Consider the following 24,786-nt stretch of genomic DNA (forward strand, 5'->3'; position numbering starts at 1 on the left):
TGCTCGAGTCTTCCTTTCTCGAGTCTTCCTTGCGCGAGTCTTCCTTGCTAGAGTCTTCCTTTCTCGAGTCTTCCTTTCTCGAGTCTTCCTTGCGTGAGTCTTCCTTGCTCGAGTCTTCCTTGCGCGAGTCTTCCTTGCGCGAGTCTTCCTTGCTCGAGTCTTCCTTTCTAGAGTCTTCCTTTCTCGAGTCTTCCTTTCTCGAGTCTTCCTTGCTCGAGTCTTCCTTTCTCGAGTCTTCCTTGCTCGAGTCTTCCTTGCGCGAGTCTTCCTTGCTCGAGTCTTCCTTTCTCGAGTCTTCCTTGCTCGAGTCTTCGCTGGCTCGAGTCTTCCTTTCTCAAGTCTTCCTTGCTCGAGTCTTCCTTGCGCGAGTCTTCCTTGCGCGAGTCTTCCTTGCTCGAGTCTTCCTTGCTCGAGTCTTCGCTGGCTCGAGTCTTCCTTTCTCGAGTCTTCCTTGCGCGAGTCTTCGCTGGCTCGAGTCTTCCTTTCTCGAGTCTTCCTTGCTCGAGTCTTCGCTGGCTCGAGTCTTCCTTGCTCGAGTCTTCGCTGGCTCGAGTCTTCCTTGCTCGAGTCTTCCTTGCGCGAGTCTTCCTTGCGCGAGTCTTCCTTGCTAGAGTCTTAATTGCTCGAGTCTTCGCTTGCTCGAGTCTTCCTTGCTCGAGTCCCCCTCCTTCACGACGAACCGCGGGGCCACTAACGACTCGGATTCCGAACTCGCTGAGGAAGGGAGAGAGAAGACAGCTCACCATCACTCCGGGGTAGTCATTGTCCCTCCGCCTTTACCGTCATCTCTGTTCAACAACAACAACAACAACCAATTACAATATATTTTAAAACGAAATTTCAACAAAGACGGTGTGTCAAATACATATCGAAGGAGTGTCACGGGATTTTACGCATTCATTATATGTGACAGAAAAGTGATGTTTAATTGTTTTGCCAATCGTAACTACCACCACTCATCAACCACTATCACCCACCATTGCCATTACCACAACCTACAAACGCCACCATCATTACCATCGCTACCACTACCATCACCACCAGCACTACCAACATCACCATCATCACCACCACCACTACCAACAATACCACCAAATTCCCCACGACCATCACCACCCACCACTCCCTCCCCTACCGTCCTGTTTCTCACCCCCCACGAAGCCCACATCCTATCACTTTCTCCAGCTCGCCTGCACCAAACCCATGTAATGTACAGCCCAGGGTTTTCCACGCTGTAGTTGTGGGGTTTACTTGACCATATTTCACCAACCATGTCAGTGCAGGTTGGTAAGGTGGTGGTGGGGTGGGAGGGGGGGGGTTTGTACAAAGTTTGCTGAGCGCAGGCCGAAAGGCTCAATACGCCAAACGGCCAGCAACAAACAGCACTGTCAAAGCCGTAATAAGAATTAACGCGTCCCTTATATTGAGCAAGATTATTATGCGCGCTCTTGGCAAAGAGACCACGTGGTATGGACGAAAGCACCCAAGACCGGTTCAGATATCACTGACGTCAGTCCGTGATATCTGAACGCGCACTGCGCAGTGCGCTAACCACTGCGCCACCGTTCCACCACCCGATGGACCAGAGTATGCGTGTATTAAATTCAGGCTAAGAACACACTGGGGTGTTCTTGGCCGGTATCATTCATGAGAGACTTGAATGTGGGAGGAAACCAAAGTACCCAGAGATAACAACAACCGCCATTCGCCACTGAGTGGGGGTGACGTCACCACGGCGCTATGTGCACTTTGAGGCCACGTGAAGTGTCGAAGGTTCGCTGGCTGCAGGAGGTCACGGGACAGACGCAAATGCCAAAGGTTCACTGAATGAGATGACTGGCAGATGCACCACCTGTGCCCTCTACTGTGCCAACTTGCTGTGTTTCGGCCGCCCGGCGCTCCGCTCGTTGTTGTGAGCATCGCTCCTCCGCCCTCCGTTGTTGTTGGAGGGCGTCTGCCTCCAACTGCCCAGTAGCGTCCTTCACGATCCTCCTCTACAAAGGCCTATCTTGACACCGCTGGTACCAGTCATCGGCAAGTCAACGCAGCATATCCTCCTGTACCCCATCAGTCCCATCTCCTCTCCAGCCCGTGTCCCGCCCGTGTATCCCCCTCTATCGGGCCAGACAAAAGCTGTTTGGGCATGCGAAATGTCGGACAGTAATGGCCCACCAGGGGTAACACGCATCACTGTCATCTCCTAACCAGCTGGGTAGCCGCCGTACACCTACAGCACCCGACAAGCTTTGCTTGTTATCACCCATTCAAGTACTCGTCATCAGCCATGATCATTCCACCGCTGAATGAAGCCGCCACCACTGCCACTTCTCACGATCTTGCGATGTAACGACAAATAATTCACCTAGCGCCTGCCCCGCACACGAGGTGATCGCATCGCTCCCTCACCGAGGGCGAGGACGTCGTCTCGGACGCGTTCCATCCTTTGACCCCTACAGGTTTACTAATTAGGCTAAAACCTGCTCAGCTTCCGAGATCCGATTGCGCATTTAGGATTAATTTGAGTCGCGAGCGACGTGTGAACATGCGCGCGCTAATCGCTGTTAATGTAAGTGAGTCACGCTGCGTTGATAAGCAGATCAATTGTAATGCGTCGCCAATGCCCGCCTAAGAATGTTAAGTGGCTATTGTGAACTCATTTGGCCGTCATTTACACCAGAGACCTCGGAATGGTTGAGTGTCGCGGCGCCTCAGGTGTGGTAGTTGGGAGGAACCGGAACGTGGGGAGCTTCAAAGCACGTGCAGCGAAACGTCGGACTTAGACGATGTATGCATGATAATGGAAAATTTAACACGGAAAGTCCGCGGTACGCTTCTTATCAAGACTAATTGTAACAATGCTATGTAAAGTACCCAGGACAAAACCTCTCTCGTTTTCAAGGAGGGTCCTGCGACATTGGGATGTTTGGCAAATTCCATTAAAGTGAGTTTTTTTTACTTCTTGTGGCAGGAAACCGAGGTGCCAGATTAAAAAAAAAAAACACCCAACCATGTGATGCGTGAAGCTCCGCACAGATGGATTCAAGAGCACACTGGTCTGTACGTTTCGCTCCACGTGCTCGGGATCTCTCGGGCGTTCTGCGAGCTTTCAGCACGTGGAGCGAACGGGACGGGGACAACCGCTTCGAACAAAACGCTCGGCACAACACGAAACATAAAATAGCACAGCTATCCAGCAAACCTGCCCAGAAAAAAACGCAAAGCGGTGGAATTTCTCCTCCGATCGTTCTCCGTCTCCCTCCATCCCTCTCTCGTCTCCATATTTCGCCCAGCGCCAGGTTGTCGGCAACCAGCGGCTCCGGAGTTGCGTGGAACTTGTTTTTTTTTTTGGGGGGGGGGGGTGGTTAACGAATGGCTTCGTGACATTAATTTATTAAGGACCACCGTCTCGTATTCACGATGCGACTCTTTTTTTGGTTATATATATGCAGATCGAGTTTGAAAAAAAAATAACTTTTCTTGTGATTTTGATTACCGACCCCTGGCCAAGCCCTACTCGTTGCCTTTCTCTCTCTTTTTTGGGGGGGGCTGGGGGGGGAGGGAATCCATCTCCGCCCACTGCTTGCTCTCCCTTCCTTGCCCCCGTGTCGCCGCCTTTATGTGGCCTGGGTTGTTCTCAGCCAAAGGGATCCGCATTAACTCGGCAGGGCAGCGAAACTTCAAAGCGCCACAGCCACAACTGGCCCGACACGACACAACACAAGCCGCTGAATAGTTGCGACATAAACACACGTCCCCGGTTTGTTTACTTCTTAGCCACCCCCCACCCCTCCTCCTCCTCTTTCTTCTTCTTCTTCTCCTTCGGCGTGTTAAGAAGTTACGCTAGGCTAAAACAGTTACTGCTAATTGTAATAATGATAACAATACACTCGTACACTTCTATTGATGTGTGTGTGTGTTTTTTGTAGCCGTACCTCTCACGTGCATCACACTTATGCAACACAACGGGGCGGGGGAAACCATCCGTAAATATCAAATAAATCTCACATTTCCTTTCATGCTTCTTCTCTATGCGAAGTCGAGAGATCAATGTGCAGCACAATGAGGGCGCCGCGAATACAACCATTGCCCAGATTCTGCGTCTCAACAAACACGTGTCAGCCTAAAATTGGCCTTCCAGACAAATACCGCATCCATACTCTTTGGTTCTATTGGGTAAAGTCACGTAGGTGAAAATAAAATAACAAAAAATCACGACGTTTCGGCCACAACACAAGCGGCCTTCATCAGGTGAAGGGACGAGACTGTAGGACAGCGCTGGAATTAAATACCGCATCATCAATCGGAGTTTGTCACAAGCAAGCAAACCCCTTGGGGGGGGGCGGATTCGACTCCCTGGGTCTCATCAGCAGCAGCTGAATGAGGGTTTGTTCATCAAAAATGCCTTGGTAATGCCATGCGTTATTGTTATTGGCGGGAACACTCTATTACACAAAAAGCGACCAGAATCAGAATCTGATTCTTTCTTTATACTGGAGGAATCCGAAGAGCTATGAAGCTCTGTTTCACAGATGTCCAGTCGCGATACCGTGCACGAACTTGTGTTTTCTGTAAAGCGGGTTCCAAAAAAAAACAGATGGGGAACGGGGGGTAGAGTGGGGGGGGCGAGTGGAGAGGAAACTAAAAAATCAAACGCCGCTTTTAAACTGGCCAAACGCGTGAGTCAGTATTGTGTGCACGGTGTGCCTTGTGAACGGCTATAACAGGGGTAGAGGATGGGGGGGGGGGGGTGGAGGGGGTGGTTGTCATGTTATTTATTTACTGACTTCCTCGCTTGGGTTTGTTTTTTAATGTGTTCACGCCAATTCTGTAAGTGTCCTGGAAGGGGAGGATTTTAAATGGGCCACCCCTGAGCCCCTCCGTTGCCATCCTCCCCCCGCCCGTCCCGTGCCAGACCACGAGCTGCTGCTGCTGCTGCTACTGCTCTCTTTGTCCCCGGCAGGCACGAGGAGGTGGATCCTGGGGGGGGGGGGGCATCGGACCCCCGCACCTTTCTCGTACACGTGGGTGCGAACCCCCCCCCCCCCCCCCCCCCCCACTGCCAAGGTAAACTGAGCCTCTCCCAAACTCAACACGTTGCTCATTAACACGGAACCACTGCCCTGGAACGTGACCCATTAACACTGCACCCCCCGCCCCCCCTCGCAGAGGATAACGATACATAAAAGAAGACGTTTCGGGCACTGACCCTCATATATACATATACCAATCTCAACACATGCAACTCGATACATTTGTCCAATGGCACTGCCCTAATGGGAAAATATTCGTGTATTTAAAAGACGACGTTTCGGCCAATGTCCCAAAAAGGTAATTGCGCAAAGCGTCGCCCAATAACACTGCCCTGAACCCAGCCCATTGACTGCCGGGGCAAACTGAGCCTCATGTCCCAGCGCCGACTACTATGTATAAATGCACGCACATATATATAGCTACAATATATACAAAGCTAAGACTGTACACGTAGTACGTGCACAGCAGCGAGGATTTACACACTGGACTCTCAATACAAATGTCGTTGGTTCGATCTCCCGGCAAGGCAATTAAACAATGGGCAAGTTTTTATGTTTTTTTTTATCCCCCTATCCCCCCCCATTCTGTCGACGCGGGTGAGTCCTCCCACGTATTCCAATTAGTCTGGCCAACGTGGAAGAGTAGGCCAAAGACCTCTCTATTGGGGCTTTCTCAAGCGCACCCTCTAATGGGAGGCTCTCCTGCACAGCAGTGACGTTTAACGATGCCGTTGCAGGGCTGCTCATGTATCTCCCTTGAAAGAGACGACTTCTCTATCCACACACGCGCTCTTATTCCTGGTCTCGAACCAACAAACAATTTTATTTGACAACGTAAACATTAAACTGAGCTAAAACTGTTTTATTTTACCAGGTAAGGCCTACCTGAGCCATGTATCGCTTTTTTCCAAATGATGGCTGAACAAAGTGGCTTATCACGTGGAAATTTATAGCAGCCAAATACTTGAAACGAATGTTGATTCTAAATGTGGAGGGGGACACCCTGGAGGAGAAGAGTCCACGCGACCACGGGGATGGAGACATGCAATCTCCAAATAAACAGCAGGTGTCAGGGTCGGGATCGAACCCACGCACTCCTGCATACCAGGCGAGGTAGTTAACATGTTGCCACCACGGCGCCCTACTAAGCACAATAAAGTACAATGGACATCGCTCTAAAAACTCAACCATTCTATTTCCCCGCCACTAATGTGATGTGTGTGTGTATATACAGAATATGAATATATTTCAACGTAGTCCCAAGACCAATTTCCAAGAGGATCCTGATTTGAGACAATGTGTTGGCCCAGTTACTTGATGGAGTTCATTTATCGTTTGACGTTGGGGTGAACGAGAGAAAACACTGAACTCTGTCATGAAGCAACAATTATCGTCATCATCATTAGCAGCAGCAGCAGCACCAGTATCGTCTTCTAATTGACTCGACATTTCAGATACATACCTGCTACACGTGATGGTTGAGATCACCTGTGTGTCCAGCGGTGGACTTGACGTTGGCCGATAATGAGGATGATGTTGTTCAATGGAAATTTCTCAATAAAAAATGGCACAGAAATTATAAAATAAATATTTCTTTCCCCTTATTTTAATCGGGTCGTCGTTCGTGGGAATTGCGTCTTACAGTCGCTGGGGAACCACAGGCAAGCTGAGAGGCACCGGCCAGGCGGTGAGCCAAGGCTACCAACAATTTCCCAAGCTCTGCAGTCCTCGATACATTAAGATTTTTTCAACCATTTCATGGGTATTTGTACATGAATGCACAAACATCATCATTATCATCATCAAAATCAATCAAATATCATTTCGATTTAAAGCTTTCGTGACTGCAAGGATTCATCTTCTTTGTTTTTTTTTTCACCTGAGGACGGCTACTTGTGTTGTGGCCGAAACGTCGTGAGAATTTTATTTTCTTATTTAATTTTATTATTTTATTCTCATTTTACGTGACTTTACCGAAAAAACCAAAGAAGATGAATCAAATATCATCTTCCATCAATCATTATCATCATACAATCGCCATCATTATCAGACCACGATCATCATCACGGCTATCGTCGCTGATGTTGATGGTGATATCGGACTGGCTTCGTGGTTGGTTGAGGTCCGGGATGTGTGATCTTTCTCGGCTCGTTAGGCAGAGGTGCAAAAGTTGACCAAGCGCCCGCGGTTAAATCGAGAGGCATCGAGCGCAGCGCAGCGCGCTAATGGGCGCCTCGATCGCACCCTCGTCACAACTCCTCCTCCGCTGCTGAGCAAGCAGAGATGGGGGGGTGGAGGGGCCTCAATAACGACTCCCTTTGTAACGCACGTGCGACGAGCGGGCACCGCAGTAGCCACGTTCCCACGGCCGAGAGACGAGGTGTGGGCGACGAGGTACGAGGTGGGTAGGGAGGGGGGGTGGAGTGGAAGAGGTGAAAACTGCGTAGCAATCCGAGTTCGATTCCCGCTTACTTGCGAGCATCACCATTGGGCGAGTTTCTGATTCGGTTGTGAAGCCCCCACCGCCCCCCCCCCAACTAGGTTTATTGAGCTTCAAATGAGTGCAGTAGCTGCTGCGAATTGTTAAAAGATTGCCGCTGGGGAGACAAAGGCGGTCGTGTGTTCGTGGCGCTGCACGGCATCCCACAAACCCCATCGTGTGCCGTGCCGGCCTCCGTAGGGTGCTACTCGCTAACAGCACTCGCCCCAACAGTCTGTTGAGGCTATACGGGGGATCTTTGTCTTTGGGGTGGAGGGTGGTGGCTGAGTCGGGATTCACAGCGACATCAGAAGACGATGTCTTACCAATTTTCTGTGAATTAAGGGGACGATCATTTTGTTTTCACTAAGGTTACTTATGCGGCCGTCTGTTGAAGAGATTATCACAATTGGTTATTTTCTGTCCTTTGACAATCCACTGTTGGATCAAGACCTCCTCACTCCTTGTCGGCCATAGAGGTGGGGGGGGGGGTTTCGGGGGTGTTTGACCATACTTCACTGCGCTGGTCAGTGCGGGCTGATTAAAAACAAAGGGGGGAGGGAGAGGGGGGTAAGATGTCACTCGCCGCTGATGTCCACTCAAGTGGGCCGGTTCATAGCGCAGTGCGCTAACCACTGCGCCACCGCTCCGCCTCGAGGCTATGGAACAACAATGGAAACGAATCAAGTGCTTCGGTGACGCTTGGGAAGATTATCTTTTTGTTTTCAATGGGGCGGGGAGGTGGTGATAAATGATGAAATGTGTGAGTTATTGTGCGTGCGGGCCACTCTGTGTGCCGCGTCACATTTTCAAAATCCAATGCCCACTGGTGGAGATACAAAAGGCGGTCGATTTTTTGGTCTCAATACCTGCACTGCTGGCGATACCAACTGCAACGCGCGCTCGGCATGTCATGCACTAAATATGAAGGCTGAGTCAACCTAGGGGAGAGCCGTGCCGCGTAGAGTTTACTCACCCATGGGCCCACAGCGAATCTTGAGCCTGGCTCTGTGAGATTCGGGCATTGACACTGATGTCTAGATTTATGGTATCCAGATAATCCGACAAATCGCTAACCTTAAACACCCATTCGTTTATAAAAGTTGAAGGCGGTATAGTACTATAGTAATAGAGCAAGTGCAGAATCACTGAACGGGAATTGATAGCTTGAGAGCATTTAGCGTGGGGCCCTTTAAAGTGCAGGGCCCGTAGCTACTACATATGTAGCTACTTTTGCTACTGGGATAATCCGGCACTGCTTTAGATATCACTCGCCACTGATGTTCGCCGTGTCTTGGAATTCAAACTCAGATGACATCGGCAGGGCCTCCGTATGGGGGGGTGGGGGGGGGGGGTGCGGAGCCCGGGACAATTCACGCCGTGCCCTCGGGACGGCTATGGTCATCGGACAGCGCAAGCGCCACCACTGTGCCGATGCTCTCGCCCCAACGCGCTCTGTTTATTTGCGTGCGCGCGCGCGCTCTAACAATGACATTCGAGGAGAGAACGCGTCCAAGTGGACGAGCGCCGCGGAGATGGAGCGACGAGATTGTCTCGCGTCCCGCAGGAGCGCCGTGGGTGGTGTGAGCAGCGCCGGACCGTGAGGGATGGTCGCCTTCATCCAGCAGTGGATAGACCATGGCTGGCGCTGTTGCTGCTGCTGATGATGATATTCTTGTATTGCACCCTTCGAATGTTTCAGTTTCATTATTACGTATAACCCTGTGAGCGATGCGGCTCTTGACTCGGGTGCAACCGCAACAAAACAAAAACATGAACAAGAAAACATCTTAAAGTGACTACACGCAGCAGAAAAATCCAGGAAAAAAAAAACAGCAAAGTCTTCCAGATAAAACACCGTATATCAACGCTGTGTGCAAAAATCCCAGTGGGATGCAAGTCAAACAATAACAACCATAAGACATTTTAGAATGTTGCTTCGCGTTTGGACAACACTTAAACGTGTGATACTGCGCTGGAAGTGGATCCACATCTGAAACATCTATTGCTTACTGGTTCCTGTGTAGGGCGGTATGATTACCGAATGTGTCGAATTAGGTATTTTGTTTTGCGTGGCTTTTTCTTATACGTCTCGCTAAGCACGTGTCGTTCTTGTAGTGTTAGTAGTAGCTGCTGCTGTTGTTGTTGCTGCTGCTGTTGTCAATTTAGTCTCAGCTGCACACGCTCTCTCTCACTTTCTCTCTCACGTTAACCCTGAGCTCATTATCCAGCACCAGTCAATGACCGTGCCCACGTGAACGCAATGCCACTGCACTCGACACGCGCAGCGGTGTTCATCTCCAACGTGGGGCTGGCCGTGTTGCTGCCATCGGCGAGTACGATTGCCGTATTCTCACGATTATAAGACGCTTCGGAAAGTAAGACGCACCCCGCCCCCCACCCCTAACCTACCCCACCGCGCAACAATTTCCATTGTTGTGCCCGGTATCAAATGAAGGTATAGAAAATCACACACACACACACAGCGATCGGATTTAAAAGACGGAGCAGCAGCCCCAACGTTTCGTGAGTCTCATCAATCCGGAGAATGCGGTATTCGCATTGATTAAAATAAAACGTGACGACCAATGCTTGATCGATCCACTGCTGGATGAAGGCTGCTCCCTCCCCCCGACGCCGGACCATCGATTGCGACGGTCGTTTCACCATACTTCACCATACTTCACCATACTCACCATACTTCACCATACTTCACCATACTCACCATACTTCACCATACTCACCATACTTCACCATACTTCACCATACTCACCATACTTCACCATACTTCACCATACTCACCATACTTCACCATACTCACCATACTTCACCATACTTCACCATACTCACCATACTTCACCATACTTCACCATACTTCACCATACTTCACCATACTCACCATACTTCACCATACTCACCATACTTCACCATACTTCACCATACTTCACCATACTCACCATACTGCACCATACTTCACCATACTCACCATACTTCACCATACTTCACCATACTTCACCATATTTCACCATACTTCACCATACTTCACCATACTTCACCATACTCTCCATACTTCACTATACTCACCATACTTCACCATACTTCACCATACCTCACCATACTCTCCATACTTCACTATGCTCACCATACTTCACCATACTTCACCATACTCACCATACTTCACCATACTTCACCATACTCACCATACTTCACCATACTTCACCATACTCACCATACTTCACCATACTCACCATACTTTACCATACTTCACTATACTCACCATACTTCACCATACTCACCATACTTCACCATACTTCACCATACTTCACCATACTCACCATACTTCACCATACTCACCATACTTCACCATACTTCACCATACTCACCATACTTCACCATACTTCACCATACTCACCATAGTTCACCATACTTCACCATACTTCACCGTACTCACCATACTTCACCATACTCACCATACTTCACCATACTTCACCATACTCACCATACTTCACCATACTCACCATACTGCACCATACTTCACCATACTCACCATACTTCACCATACTTCACCATACTCACCATACTTCACCATACTTCACCATACTCACCATACTGCACCATACTTCACCATACTCACCATACTTCACCATACTTCACTATACTCACCATACTTCACCATACTTCACCATACTCACCATACTGCACCATACTTCACCATACTCACCATACTTCACCATACTTCACCATACTCACCATACTTCACCATACTTCACCATACTCACCATACTGCACCATACTTCACCATACTCACCATACTTCACCATACTTCACCATACTCACCATACTTCACCATACTTCACCATACTCACCATACTGCACCATACTTCACCATACTCACCATACTTCACCATACTTCACCATACTCACCATACTTCACCATACTTCACCATACTCACCATACTTCACCATACTTCACCATACTCACCATAGTTCACCATACTTCACCATACTTCACCATACTTCACCGTACTCACCATACTTCACCATACTCACCATACTTCACCATACTTCACCATACTCACCATACTTCACCATACTCACCATACTGCACCATACTTCACCATACTCACCATACTTCACCATACTTCACCATACTCACCATACTTCACCATACTTCACCATACTCACCATACTGCACCATACTTCACCATACTCACCATACTTCACCATACTTCACTATACTCACCATACTTCACCATACTTCACCATACTCACCATACTGCACCATACTTCACCATACTCACCATACTTCACCATACTTCACCATACTCACCATACTTCACCATACTTCACCATACTCACCATACTGCACCATACTTCACCATACTCACCATACTTCACCATACTTCACCATACTTCACCATACTTCACCATACTCACCATACTTCACCATACTTCACCATACTCACCATACTTCACCATACTTCACCATACTCACCATACTGCACCATACTTCACCATACTCACCATACTTCACCATACTTCACCATACTTCACCATACTCACCATACTTCACCATACTTCACCATACTTCACCATACTCACCATACTTCACCATACTTTACCACACTTCACCATACTTCACCATACTCACCATACTTCACCATACTTCACCATACTTCACCATACTCACCATACTTCACCATACTTCACCCACGCTGGCCTTGCACGTGTGCACGAGGGGCCCCGTCTCTCTTTAGCATATGCTAATCCACTCAAAGAGCTCCCTGCAGGTCTGTCGGCCAGCTCCATGTGTCATTACATCAGCGGCATTGTTTCGAATCGGCCCCTGCAAATGTCACCCCCTCCCCTTCAACCTCACCACCAAACACCAACCACCCCCCGTGAATGTACCACCTCCTCCTCTCCTAGCACCCCCACAACCACCAACCCCCCCCCCCCTACCGTGAGTGTCCCACCTCCTCTGCTCGCACCTCCCCCCCCCCACCCACCACGAGAGACCACGTGCAATCGGAACATCTCACGGTGGCCGCATCACCTCATTTGAATTTCACAGTCGCGCCGTATAAAGACAGTGGTGGCACCCGCTTCCGTCAGGTCACTTTGGCTCGAGACCACAAACCAAAAGCCTCGAAGCCCTTCGCCTCCTTCAACCCTCGACAGACAAGAAGCAGACACCGGCCACCGCCTAACCCCCCTACATCCCCGTCCTTTTTCCACGGCGTCACGATGCAGGGCCCTTCGATCATCCACCGCGCCCTAGGAGGACCCTTCTATTACTCTGCTCTCGTGACGGCTCCGCCGATGATGCTACCCCCATCCGCAGCGTCTCAGGTCCTTTACTTCGCACGTCCGGTCGTGACCACTCGGAGCCACCCTCCTTCGCCTTCCTCTTCCCCACTTCCCCCGGCACTCGCCGCCGCCGCCGCCGCTCTTCCGCCACCCCCGCGTCATCCTCGCCCGCCTGCAGCCGCCGAGGACACCTCGGCCGGGAAGAGGCCCTCGTTCAGCATCGAGGCGATCCTCGCTCGCTCGTCCGACTCCGAGTCGAGGAGGGCTCCTCGCGACCGCGCGGTCGCGGCATGGACGCGGCCTGCACAAGCGGGGTCCGACTCGAGCACGCAAGAGCCTGGGTCCGCGGGCTACCTTCGAGGGGTCCCTCCGTCCCCCTTGATGTACCCCGTTTCCGCGCTGGGATATTACCCCTGCTCGTGCCACGGCACGGTCCTGCGCGGCCGCGGTGAGTATCTTCACCGTCGTCATCTTCATCATCACGGTCGCGAGTCTTCATCATCACGGTCGCGAGTCTTCATCATCACGGTCGCGAGTCTTCATCATCACCGTCGTCATCTTCATCATCACGGTCGCGAGTCTTCATCATCACGGTCGCGAGTCTTCATCATCACGGTCGCGAGTCTTCATCATCACCGTCGTCATCTTCATCATCACGGTCGCGAGTCTTCATCATCACGGTCGCGAGTCTTCATCATCACGGTCGTCATCTTCATCATCACGGTCGCGAGTCTTCATCATCACGGTCGCGAGTCTTCATCATCACGGTCGCGAGTCTTCATCATCACGGTCGCGAGTCTTCATCATCACGGTCGCGAGTCTTCATCATCACGGTCGCGAGTCTTCATCATCACGGTCGCGAGTCTTCATCATCACGGTCGCGAGTCTTCATCATCACGGTCGCGAGTCTTCATCATCACGGTCGTCATCTTCATCATCACGGTCGCGAGTCTTCATCATCACGGTCGCGAGTCTTCATCATCACGGTCGCGAGTCTTCATCATCACGGTCGCGAGTCTTCATCATCACGGTCGCGAGTCTTCATCATCACGGTCGTCATCTTCATCATCACGGTCGCGAGTCTTCATCATCACGGTCGTCATCTTCATCATCACGGTCGCGAGTCAGCAGCAGCAGCGTTCAACACTCTCGGTCGCTGAGAGTAACGTTCAAAAAGTAAAACGTGAGAAATTATTGATGCATGAAAGACACATCTAGCTCTGGAAACCCGTTTATTATAAATATGATTACTGCTGCTGCTGATGATTATCGGCAAGGTGATGCGTGTGGTGTTGCGTCAATTCTCGGAAGCTAAACGTGAATTAGCCCAGTTGCTCGTGGTGAGCGCCGTTACTTCTAATGGGAGACGGCCCCTGAAAGATCAGGGGTGTTGTATAACTCTGGTTGCGAAGTGGCTGTAGAGAGGTGGTGGTACAGCAAGCAAGAGATGTTTGAATCCATCTGTGCGGAAATTGTAGTGTGTTTTACTCGCGTATGCGTGTTGGGTTGTCTCCGGGTTCCCCGCTTTCCTCCCACGCGAAGCCGAGATCTCATCAATGGAATTGGCCAAACATCACAATCTGGCAGAGACCCTCCTGCAAAATAGCCTCCAGACTTTCCTGAAAATAAAAAGGGCATTACTGTGGTCATTCACGATGATCGATATATCGGGTTGTAGTCGCTGGAGGTGCGTGCCTCCAGGTTGAGGAGGCTACAAACTCGTCCCCACGTTTTCCAGTCCCAGGTGATGCACAAAAGTAAGGGATGATGATGATGATGCTGTTGCACCAGAGATGCTCAGCGTCCGTAAGACCAGTTCTTCTGGGAAGCTGCATGGGCGTCTGATTGAGAAAGGAGAAAGTTCTGATTGAGGAAGCCACTGACAGACCAGTTGCTACTCCCAATGCGCCTCTAAAACAAATCCCGGTATGGATCTCGTAGCCGATTTAACTTGGAACCACGAGACGCCACTGTCTATGCCAACCAAAGGTGCATCACCCAGTCTCTTATAGCTTAATAACAGTTCATGGGCCCAAACTAGCCGTGTAATAAGACGGTAACCACCCTAAGGTGCTCCCACCCTCCCCCCGTGCCAAGCCACTGCTGGGTAAGCTCCCCTCCACGCCGTGCGGTTCGCGAGGGTTACTTGACCATACTTCACCACGCTGGTCAGTCGGTAGTGCAGAGTGCGCATATTCAATTTGCTGCACGGCTGTCTGCTTGCCCAATTACGGAGCAGAGCCGCGCAGCCGCTGCCGTGGACGGTGTTGAAGCCTGCCCCGAGCGCTGTCCAGGCTCAGAATATTCCGCTCAAGCTTCCGAGATGTGACGAGAGAGAGAAAGAGAGATGGAGCGCATGCCGACTGATTTGCTCATCGGGCAGGACTACGTCCATATAGGCCGAGCAATGTTTACTCGTGTGTGACTTGTTCATCAGCTCAATTGCATCATGGACACGCGCGTACTTTCCGGGCCACAACAGTAAATGTATTTAATCAGGGAAGCGTTAGCGACTGCAGCGAGGAGGTCATAGTCATCATTAGTGTGACGTTTTATATATATTCAGTATATACACCCGTTGGCGTGACTGGGCTTAAGTAGACACTGAACTCATGGAGCGCAGGAGATGCATGGACGGCATGGAGAGTTATGCACACAGCTCTACAATGGCATTCTAAATGTTGGCAAGAAGGGTTGAAATACTTTTTTTCGATATGATGATGACAGGTGGTATGCCACTTAAGTAAAATCGTTTAAGGAATAGGTTTTACCCTTTTAACTGGCACAAAAACTGACACCTTTATTCAAGGCATCATGTTTGCAATAACCACAACACAAGCAGTCAAAATGCAAACAAAAAAGACAACTCTGATAATATATACTCTGATAGTGCGCTGTTTTTGAGTTGTACGCCTTTTGGCGTCTTCTGGTCCAACACCAATGGAGACTAGGCTCTAAGAAAAGCTGTCTCGGGTGTGGACCAATTAAATTCAAGGACAGTGCATATTATCAGAGTTGTCTTTTTTGTTTGCATTTTGACTGCTTGTGTTGTGGTTATTGCAAACATGACGCCTTGAATAAAGGTGTCAGTTTTTGTGCCAGTTAAAAGGGTAAAACCTATTCCTATATCTTGTTTCTGGCAAAGGAGGTCTCATAATGTAAAAAAATAAAATCGTTTAAGTTAAGAATTATAATACAAAAAAACAGCGGTATTTTATTCAATTAATACAAAATAAAATCGTTTACAGCCCTCTATCAATCCGCTGTTGGATGAAGGGCTCCCACACTTTTCGGTTATGGGCGGTTGTGTGACCATACTTCACCGCAATTGGTAAAGTTGGGGAAAGAATGGGGGGGGGGCGTTAGGGGCTGGGGCGAGAGGTGTGGCCAGAACCGCTTCAGATGTCACTCGCCACTGATGTTACTCGTGGCCGGGGAACTTGGTTTCGTCCCTGGGACGCGTTCACCGACCCACGTGGATTGGTGAAGTAGCAACCCGCGAGACGGGCACCCCGCGTATGTAGTTGGGAGGGAGAGTAGGCTGGGGGAGGGGAGTGGTTCCTCATCCAGCAGCGGATTGACTTCAAAATTAAAGATCCTCCGACGAGTACTTTTTTGTGCATTCGCAGTCGACTCCGGGCGCTACTAACCCCCGAGGTGGACTCAGCCTCAAATGAGTACCCGGTGCTGTGTGTAGTAAACTCGCCACGAGGGAGACAAAGGCGTCCGGGCGTGGCGTTGCCCTGCCCCCCTTCCCCCTGCAATCCGCGCCCTGTCCTCCCCACCCTCTCGTGTGCCGTGCCAGCAGCCTGCCTGAACAAGTGCGCGCCAAGCGGCCACGTGCCCCAACAATCTGTTCAGACCCGACTGCGGCACCTGGTGGCCTTTAGTGGGGCCCCTGACGTGCCCCCCCCCCCCCCTCCGACAGTTGCACAACAGACGTGACAACAAATGCGTGGCGGCCCTCACGCTGATGTCTTATCGGCAAAACTGCTGCTCCCCCCCCCCACCCACCACTTCACCCCCTCCCCGTCCCTCGGAGACTGTAGTGAAGATCACTGATCCAATGTATATGGACGGTGGTGGGATCTTTGTCCTCTGCAGGGGATGCGTGCCCAGCGCACCGCGCGGCGCTGCACGGCCCCTCGGCCCGTGGCCGAGGCAGCAAATCGAAGCGCCTGAGGACCATCTTCACGCAGGCGCAGCTGGAGCGCCTCGAGAAGGAGTTCGCGCGCCAGCAGTACATGGTGGGCACTGAGCGCTACTTCCTCGCCTCGTCGCTCCATCTCACCGAGGCACAGGTACTGCCGCTGCCGCTCATCCCATGAATGTAAATGTATCAAGGCCGTAACAAATGGAGTCAACATTGGGGGGGGGGACAAAATCTTCCTGGAGGTCTGGGGGTCCATCCCCCCCCCCCCCAGAACAAAATCTTAATTTGAAAACGAATTTCCTGCCTAAAATATATAAAAAAAAATTCACGAACAAGTAGGATGGACTATTTTTTTTTTACAATAATGTGTAATAGTGTATTGTTTTTATTACATTGCACTGTTTTTTCTTTTTTACCTTTTCTTGTTTCATTGTATGTAATGGCAGAGATTAGGGATTAATAAAGTACAACCATAACCACAATCATATAAACATACATCTATTTTATAGCAATATATTGGGAGGGGACATTTATATTATAATCACGGCCTTGAAGTGTATTCATTCGTCGACCAATGCGTGTGGCAGTGGGACAGTCAGCGCGCTGCGCTACGAATCTGGGGACCCGAGTTCACGAGCAACACCGGTGACGATTATCTGAACCGGTCCTGGGCCTCCCCGAGGTCAACTCAGCCTTAAAATAAGTACCTGGTGTGGCGTGTAACATCGCCAGTGGGAAGACAAAGGCGGCCGGGCGTGGTGCTGGCCACCCACCTCCTCGTGTGCCGTGCCGACCTTCATCGGTGCTCTCTAACAGCACTTGCCCCTACAGTCTGTTGCAGGCTATACGGGGGAGCGGGGGGGGGGGGGGTCTTTGTCTTTGTTTGTGGGGAGCGAGAGAGCGCAACGGTTGGCGCGCCGCGCTCCGAACCCGGCGAGCCGGGCTCGATTCCCGCTCACGGCCACCACTCTCAAACCTCGTTCCGCCGTGCGCGTGCAGGTGAAGGTTTGGTTCCAGAACCGGCGCATCAAGTGGCGCAAGCAAAGCTTCGAGCAGCAGCAGGCGCGCCTCGCCAAGCTGGGCCTGGCCCCGCTGCCCACTCCGACCTCAACTCCGGTAGCCGCCCAGATCCCCGGGCCCTCGACACACGGCGGGGTCAGCGGCAGCGGCAGCAGTAGCGGCGGCAGCGGCAGCGAGAGCGACGCGGAGTCGGAGCGGGCGTCGCCGCCAGACACCGGCGCATCGCCCCGTGATTGAGGCGGAGGAAGAGGGGAGGAAGGGGGGCAGGGGGGGGGGGGTGCGTTGGGAGGAAGAATGGGGGGGGGGTGCGTGATGAGAAGTGACGCGTGCACTTGTGCCACTTGGGTTTAGAGTTCCCATACAGGCGCCTTTGGAGAATCGTTCCCGTTCTTGGTCTTCATGTGTTTATGCTGCTGCTGCAGCTGCTTTCGCTTCTTCATATTCACATTCATGCTTTGAGTTCATCTTCAACTGCTGCTGCGGCTTCATTGTCTGCATCTTCTTTGATCGCATCATCGGCTCCTTCTCCATCATCGTCTCCATTGCTCAGTTTCTTATTCAGCTGCTTCGGCAGTTGCCTCTTGAGCTACTTTTTTTACGATATCTTATTCGGCTTGTTCTTTTTTAATCATCAGCTGCTTCTCCAACGTCTTCTATCTTAATGTTTATTTTATTTAACTGCTTGATGTTCAGCATCTGCTTCATCGTCAGCTTCATCTTCCGCTCTATCTGTCAATGTCTATTTATCGTCACCTTACCAACTTACGTTGCCGGAGGTGCGGACATTGGGACCCAAACAAAGCCAAGGCGAATGGTTCCTCGTCAAGATGCCTCAAACCCTTTGATTGCAGTCCCACCAACCAAACACCTCTTCATTCTCGGCGTCGCATTGGACCGTGATAGCCTTAATTGCCTTCAGCATTTCAATGTATCCTTTATTGCGTCCTTGTTTAACCCGTGAAAATACGTCTGTGTATATGTATATCCCATAGAGGTAGTAGAACATACCCCCCGTTGAACGGAGGGGTGTACATATTGTATATTATAGTTGCTATGATTATTACTACTACTACAGAGCTACTACAACTGTACCTGCTATCTTGTGAGTTAATTAAATAGAATAATGTAGTGGTGCATTGTGGGCAGGTGGAGCTTACAATCTTTGTAACTACTGCATTATGTGTGCGTTTGTTTTATACTGCAGATTAATAGTAATAAATATAGTTGATTCTACCTGTGTATGTGTGTTTCTAGAAGCAATTTAATGTTCCATCATGTATGAGCAATGTGCTGAGGATTGTTATTATTACAATGACGATATTTCGCCTTCACACAAAACACGCATGTCAATTGCTTCACGACAACACTGTGAGTTCAAACGGCCACGTAAATAGATCGTCGCCCAGCATTGGTCTATCCACTGCTGGATGAAGGCAATTCCCCCACCGCAGTCTCCATCCTTCACGCTCCCGCGATGATGCAGCAATTCACCTCGCTCATCCACCTGCGCTGATCTTGTCGATTCGTTTCCGCGGTGGTCGTTCCATCCTTCAGCTGCCATTCCGTCACCAGGCTCCTTCAGTCTGGCACTGTCTTGACGTGGTGGTGGTGGTGGTGAAGATGGAGGCCACTCAAGACTTGAGTAGTTGTGCTGGATATTGTGTGTGTGTTTACTTGTCCTTCCCCCGCACCTCCGATGAGCATGGTTGGCTACGTACGGTGCGAAAGAAGTTCTACATATTTAGACAAACAGTGTTACTTTCAGCCCGCAATGACCAGCGTGGTGAAGTATGATGAAACAATTCCCATGACCGACACGCATCGATGGTTGAGAAGAAGGAGAAGAAAATAATAATAATAATATCCTCACCAAGCAAATGTAACATTTCAAGTAACTATCAGCATGCGGTAGCCCGCGAAATGTTTCAAAGGTTGAAAAGGGGTCCGCAAACTGGCCTAGGGAAGGGGTCGGCTACCAAAAATAATAACAAGGGCCATTTGTTTTTTTTTTCTAATTCGGTACAAAAGTCAAAGTTTCAAGAGCCGCAATGCACGAAGCCAGTCGGTTAAGAGCTCCGAAGCCGAAGGTCGCCTCTACGCCTTGACACGCAGCAGGGGGCCTTCGCGACCAACATGAGTCATAGTCAAGGTTTTTTGAGCTGGATCGCACGACGTTTCGCTGGTAATTACATGCATCGTCGTCGGGCGATTTGCCAGAATAGTGAAGCAATCCACCTGGTTCCGGTCGTACTCAAAATGTAAATGTTGTGTGTTTACTCTCCAACACACCGGTGGGCTGAAGTGGTAACTAATTGGCGTTTGTTTACGTGACAAATCCCTAATTGGCTGCGTCGGGTGGTGGAGGGTTACGACGCATTTATACTTACGCGATCTAACCCAAAAACATTTATTATGCCTACGCCTTGTCTTGCGTATATCCATAATATTCTGAAACATCATCATCATCATACAGGAAAGCGCGTTCGCTTTGTCATGCCTAGCCGATACACTTTGTAAAGGCGCAGCCCTGCAATTGCTCGCTGTCGCCATTGCTGGCGAAATGGCGTCCACTCAGAATTAGAATGTTTATTTAGACCGGAGGAATCCGTTGAGCTATGAAGATGTCCAGAGGAAGCTCCAGAGAGCACCCCTACAGCGAAGTTTGGTCTACTCTTCCAAGCTGACTAGACGTCTCGGAGTACCCACGCTTTACCCCACCACACGCGGCCTGCAAAACGACTCACCGTGGTGTACACATTGACTGCGCTTCCTGCATACTGCTGGGTGGCCACAGGCGGTGGTTGGGATTTGCTTTAAATAAAAATGTTGCTGCGCATTGTTGCAACTGACCGCGCAGAGAGATCGAATCGAACTTGCGACGACCTCTGCGTTTTAAAACCGAGTGTGCAAACCAGTGCACGAGGGCATAATCCCCACATACGTATATAAACTATTTAACAACTATTTATTTTTATTTTACCAGGTACGGCCCACCACTGGGCTACGTAGCTCTTTTCCAGAAGCGACCTGGCCACAAATGATAGCTCAATGAAGTGGCTTATCATGTGGAAATGCATTGTAGCCGAATAGTCGAAGCGCACCGTGATTCTAAATGTGGAGGGGAAAAACCGGACGACCCGGAGAAACATCCACGCGACCACGGGGAGAGAGACACGCAGACTCCAAATATACAAGCTTCGGGGTAGGGATCAAACCCACGACCTCCTGTGTACCAGGCGAAGTAAGTTAACATCTCACCGCCGTGGCACAATCGTTTTTTTACTTGTGATGTAAATGAGTTTTCGGCTAGATTGTTGGCACACTTACATGGTTTGCTTGAAAATACTGTATATATTGTGATTATAATGGTGAAATTAAAATGTCCACGAATATAAAACTGTTTCGATTGCAATGTCACAGCTGTTCATCTGTAAACTTTATTAAAACGTCCTAGTTTATTTTTTTAATAGGCCACACAGTCAAAGGGCGACCTCCAACTATAACATCAGCTTCTTTGACTCTCTGCTCTTAGGACGGGTCATTGTCCGAAAGGTCAGCCTATTGAATATATTATTTGCTTATCAGTCAATGTTAATTAAGCATTTCGTCAGGACTCATAGGGTTATTTAATTTATCTTAACACTGGCATTAAACATAATACATCGTTTATTTATTATGTTAATAATGTTGCTGTTATCGTTACTAATATCCTGTGGGGTCAACTCAAATAGGTAGTTTACAAAACTCGACCGAGAACCCTGAATAAATTGAGACGATACATAATTGATTAATGTTCAAAGATTGCACACCCGTAATCTTTAAACAAAGTTCTACATTTATTTAAAAAAGAGACTTCACACATGCATTAAATGTCAATTTTGAACATTTGTTCAAATAAATGAAATAACCTCATGTGATTTGTTAAAGTAAATAGAATAACCCTGTGTGTCCCGACTTCTGGGCCACCCTGTATAATGGTACATCGAACTGGGACCCCGTGGCATCAAGAACCCGTCTTTGGCTGAAAGATCGACAGTTCAGCAACATTGCTTCAAACAAACCTGACTCTTATAAAAAAAAAAGGTGTTTGGGTTAGATCGCGTAAATATAAATGTGTCGTAACCCTCCACCACCCGACACAGCCAACTAGTAAGGGATTTGTCACGTAAACAAAACGCAAATTAGCTACTACTTCAGCCCACCGGTGTGTTGCAGAGTAAATCCACAACACTTACATCGATTTTCCAAATCGCCCGATGATGCTGGATGTGATTACCAGCAACACGTCGTACTCCTCAAATTGTAAATGTTGTGGATTTACTCTCCAGCACACCGGTGGGCTGAAGTAGTAGCGAATTAGCGTTTTGTTTACGTAACAAATCCCTTACTAATTGTCTGTTTTGGTGGGGTGGAGGGTTACGACACCTTTATACTTACACGATCTAACCCAAAAACCTTTATTATGAATATTGGTGGCGAAAGCCTACGTGGTAATCCTGACTCTTCTGATGAGACACTGCGTGTCGAAACCGGACAGACGGACAGACGTAGTGACTGGAACGAAGACACACGGCTGGAGGGACACACCATGTGCCCGGATATTGCAACAAGTTGCCTCTGGGCTGCCTTTAGAAGAAATAACCAAGTACTAATTTGGCTCAAGCCGAGACTAATGTGACTTCAGAAAAGCGATTACTCGTAAAAATGAAGAGGCGGCCCATCACGTGAATTAATCGTTCAGTACATGGTCACGTGCGTCCATTCATTCGCCGAGATTGCGTTGAGAGCCCACCGCTAATTACAGCGACCAGGGTAAGATTTAGAAGAGGGCACCGGGGTGGTGGCTGTGCAGTGGGGGGAGGGAGTGGGGGGGAGTGCCTGTGTGTTTGTGTGTGTGAAGGAGGCGACCCGGGATCGATTCCCGCTCACGGCCAACACCCAGTGACGATTATCTGAACCGGTCCTGGGCCTCCCCTAGGTCGACTCAGCCTCAAATGAGTACCTGGTGTGGTGTGTAAACATCGCCACTGGGGAGACAAAGGTGGTCGGGCGTAGTGCTGGCCACCCACACTCTCGTGTACCGTTCCGGCCTTTATAGGTGCTCGCTAACAGCACTTGCCCCGACAGTCTGTTAAGGCTATATGTGCAGGAGACTCGTGAAGGACGCTGCTACTAGGCAGTTGGAGGCAGTCGCCCTCCAGCAACAATGGAGGGCAGAGGAGCGATGCTCACAACAACGAGCGGAGCGCCGGGTGGCTAAAAGACAGCAAGTTGGCACAGTATGGGGGCACAGGTGGTGCATCTAATGGTCATCTCAGTCACTCAACCCGTGGCATCTGCTGGGTCTGTCCCGAGACCTCCTGCCATCGGACGTGCGACACTTCACGTGGCCTTAACGTGCACATAGCCTGGCACAAGCGCCGTGGAGATGTCACCGCCACTTAGTGGCGAATGGCGTTTGTTGTTGTGCGTGTGTGTGATATGTGTAGGGGAGCGGTGGCGCAGCGGTTAGCGCGATCAGAAGTTTATTTCCCGAGTAAAGCCCATTGAGCTTTTTCGAGGGCGACTCGGCCGGTAGACAACATTAACGCCTTCCAAAAAGCCGGCGACCCGAGTTCGATTCCCGCTCACGATCATGAGTAGCTGCTGCCGCGTGTAAACATCAGCACGGGGAAACAAAGGCGGCCGGGCGCGGTGCCGGTTAGAAAACCCTCTCGTGCTGCTGTGCCGGCCTTTGTTGAGGCTCGCTAACAGCACTTTCCCCAACAGCCTGCACGGCTATATGGGGATCTTTGCCTTTTGCATGTGAACCTTATAGCGGTACCCCGGGGTATCATAGTACCCTGGCTCTCGCATCATGCCCGTGATGCAGTCACGTTTAGTCTGATGATGGTCGGCGATGCGGCAATCGACTCATCTCGACGAGATGTACACGATGCAACTATTCAAAGTTGAATTTTTCGATAACGGATTTTTTCATGCTAATGTTCGGCGTTTCGACATCGCGGAGCAGCGCCGATTTCGGATTTATTGGTACCCCAGTCACAGAGTTAAGTACAGCCCTGGAAAAAAAAGTGTCCCAGAAATAAAATATGTAATTGCCTCGGCAACTTTGTATTATTTGGTACCCGGGGGTACCGCCAGAAGGATCATGTGTTGTCCTCCTTCGAGTGCGAGTACTTATACATGAGTACACATACAAAGATCCCCCGGATAGCCTTTAACAAGCTGTTGGTGAAAGTGCCATTGGCGAATACCCAAGGACATTATTGACTTTCCCACGATGCAATTCATCACTCAGATTCGTTAACATTTACTCAAATCGGTTCACACTGTTTTTTTCCCAACTAAGCGTCGAATCGATACTCAGTGTCTAATCATGAAAAAACTGACGCAGCGCTGCTCATTATTCAACTTTCCTCAAGGATGCCCCAGCTCCTCAGGAACCCACACAATGTAAAAGTGCATCCTCCGATGATCAAATCCTATCAAATCTCCCTCCACTCTGTCTGCACTGAAAAGGGGGGGGGGGTTCGTTGGCCGAAACGTCTACCGAATAGAGAGATGTGTTGTGAGTGTTCTTGTGCGACTGAAGAAAGGAGCGAACTGGGTTTTTTGGGCGGGGGGAGTGTGGGACGCAGAGAGGGACAGAGTGTAGTGAAGGTTGAAGAATATGATGATGACAAGCGGGTGGTGGAACAGGATGAGAGGGAGATGAGAGTAGAGAATGGAGGAGGAAGAATAAGATATTTTATTTAACATGTATGCGAATCTTCGTAAGTCTAGTGTTCGTA

At 49.8% G+C, this 24,786-nt stretch overlaps 1 protein-coding gene across 1 annotated transcript; it reads left to right on the forward strand.

Moving 5' to 3' along the window:
• The first annotated feature begins 12,534 nt into the window (after positions 1-12,534).
• LOC116941276 (uncharacterized) lies at positions 12,535-18,239 on the forward strand. Its single transcript, XM_032952148.1, has 3 exons — positions 12,535-13,267; positions 16,924-17,120; positions 17,972-18,239. The coding sequence occupies exons 1-3, from the start codon at positions 12,757-12,759 to the stop codon at positions 18,227-18,229; spliced, it is 966 nt and encodes a 321-aa protein (XP_032808039.1). The 5' UTR covers positions 12,535-12,756; the 3' UTR covers positions 18,230-18,239.
• Positions 18,240-24,786: the final 6,547 nt, after the last annotated feature.

This window comes from Petromyzon marinus, chromosome 11 (genome assembly GCF_048934315.1).
Source record: "Petromyzon marinus isolate PM22_M1 ecotype Great Lakes invasive population chromosome 11, UKy_Petmar_22M1.pri1.0, whole genome shotgun sequence".
Lineage (NCBI taxonomy): Eukaryota > Metazoa > Chordata > Hyperoartia > Petromyzontiformes > Petromyzontidae > Petromyzon > Petromyzon marinus.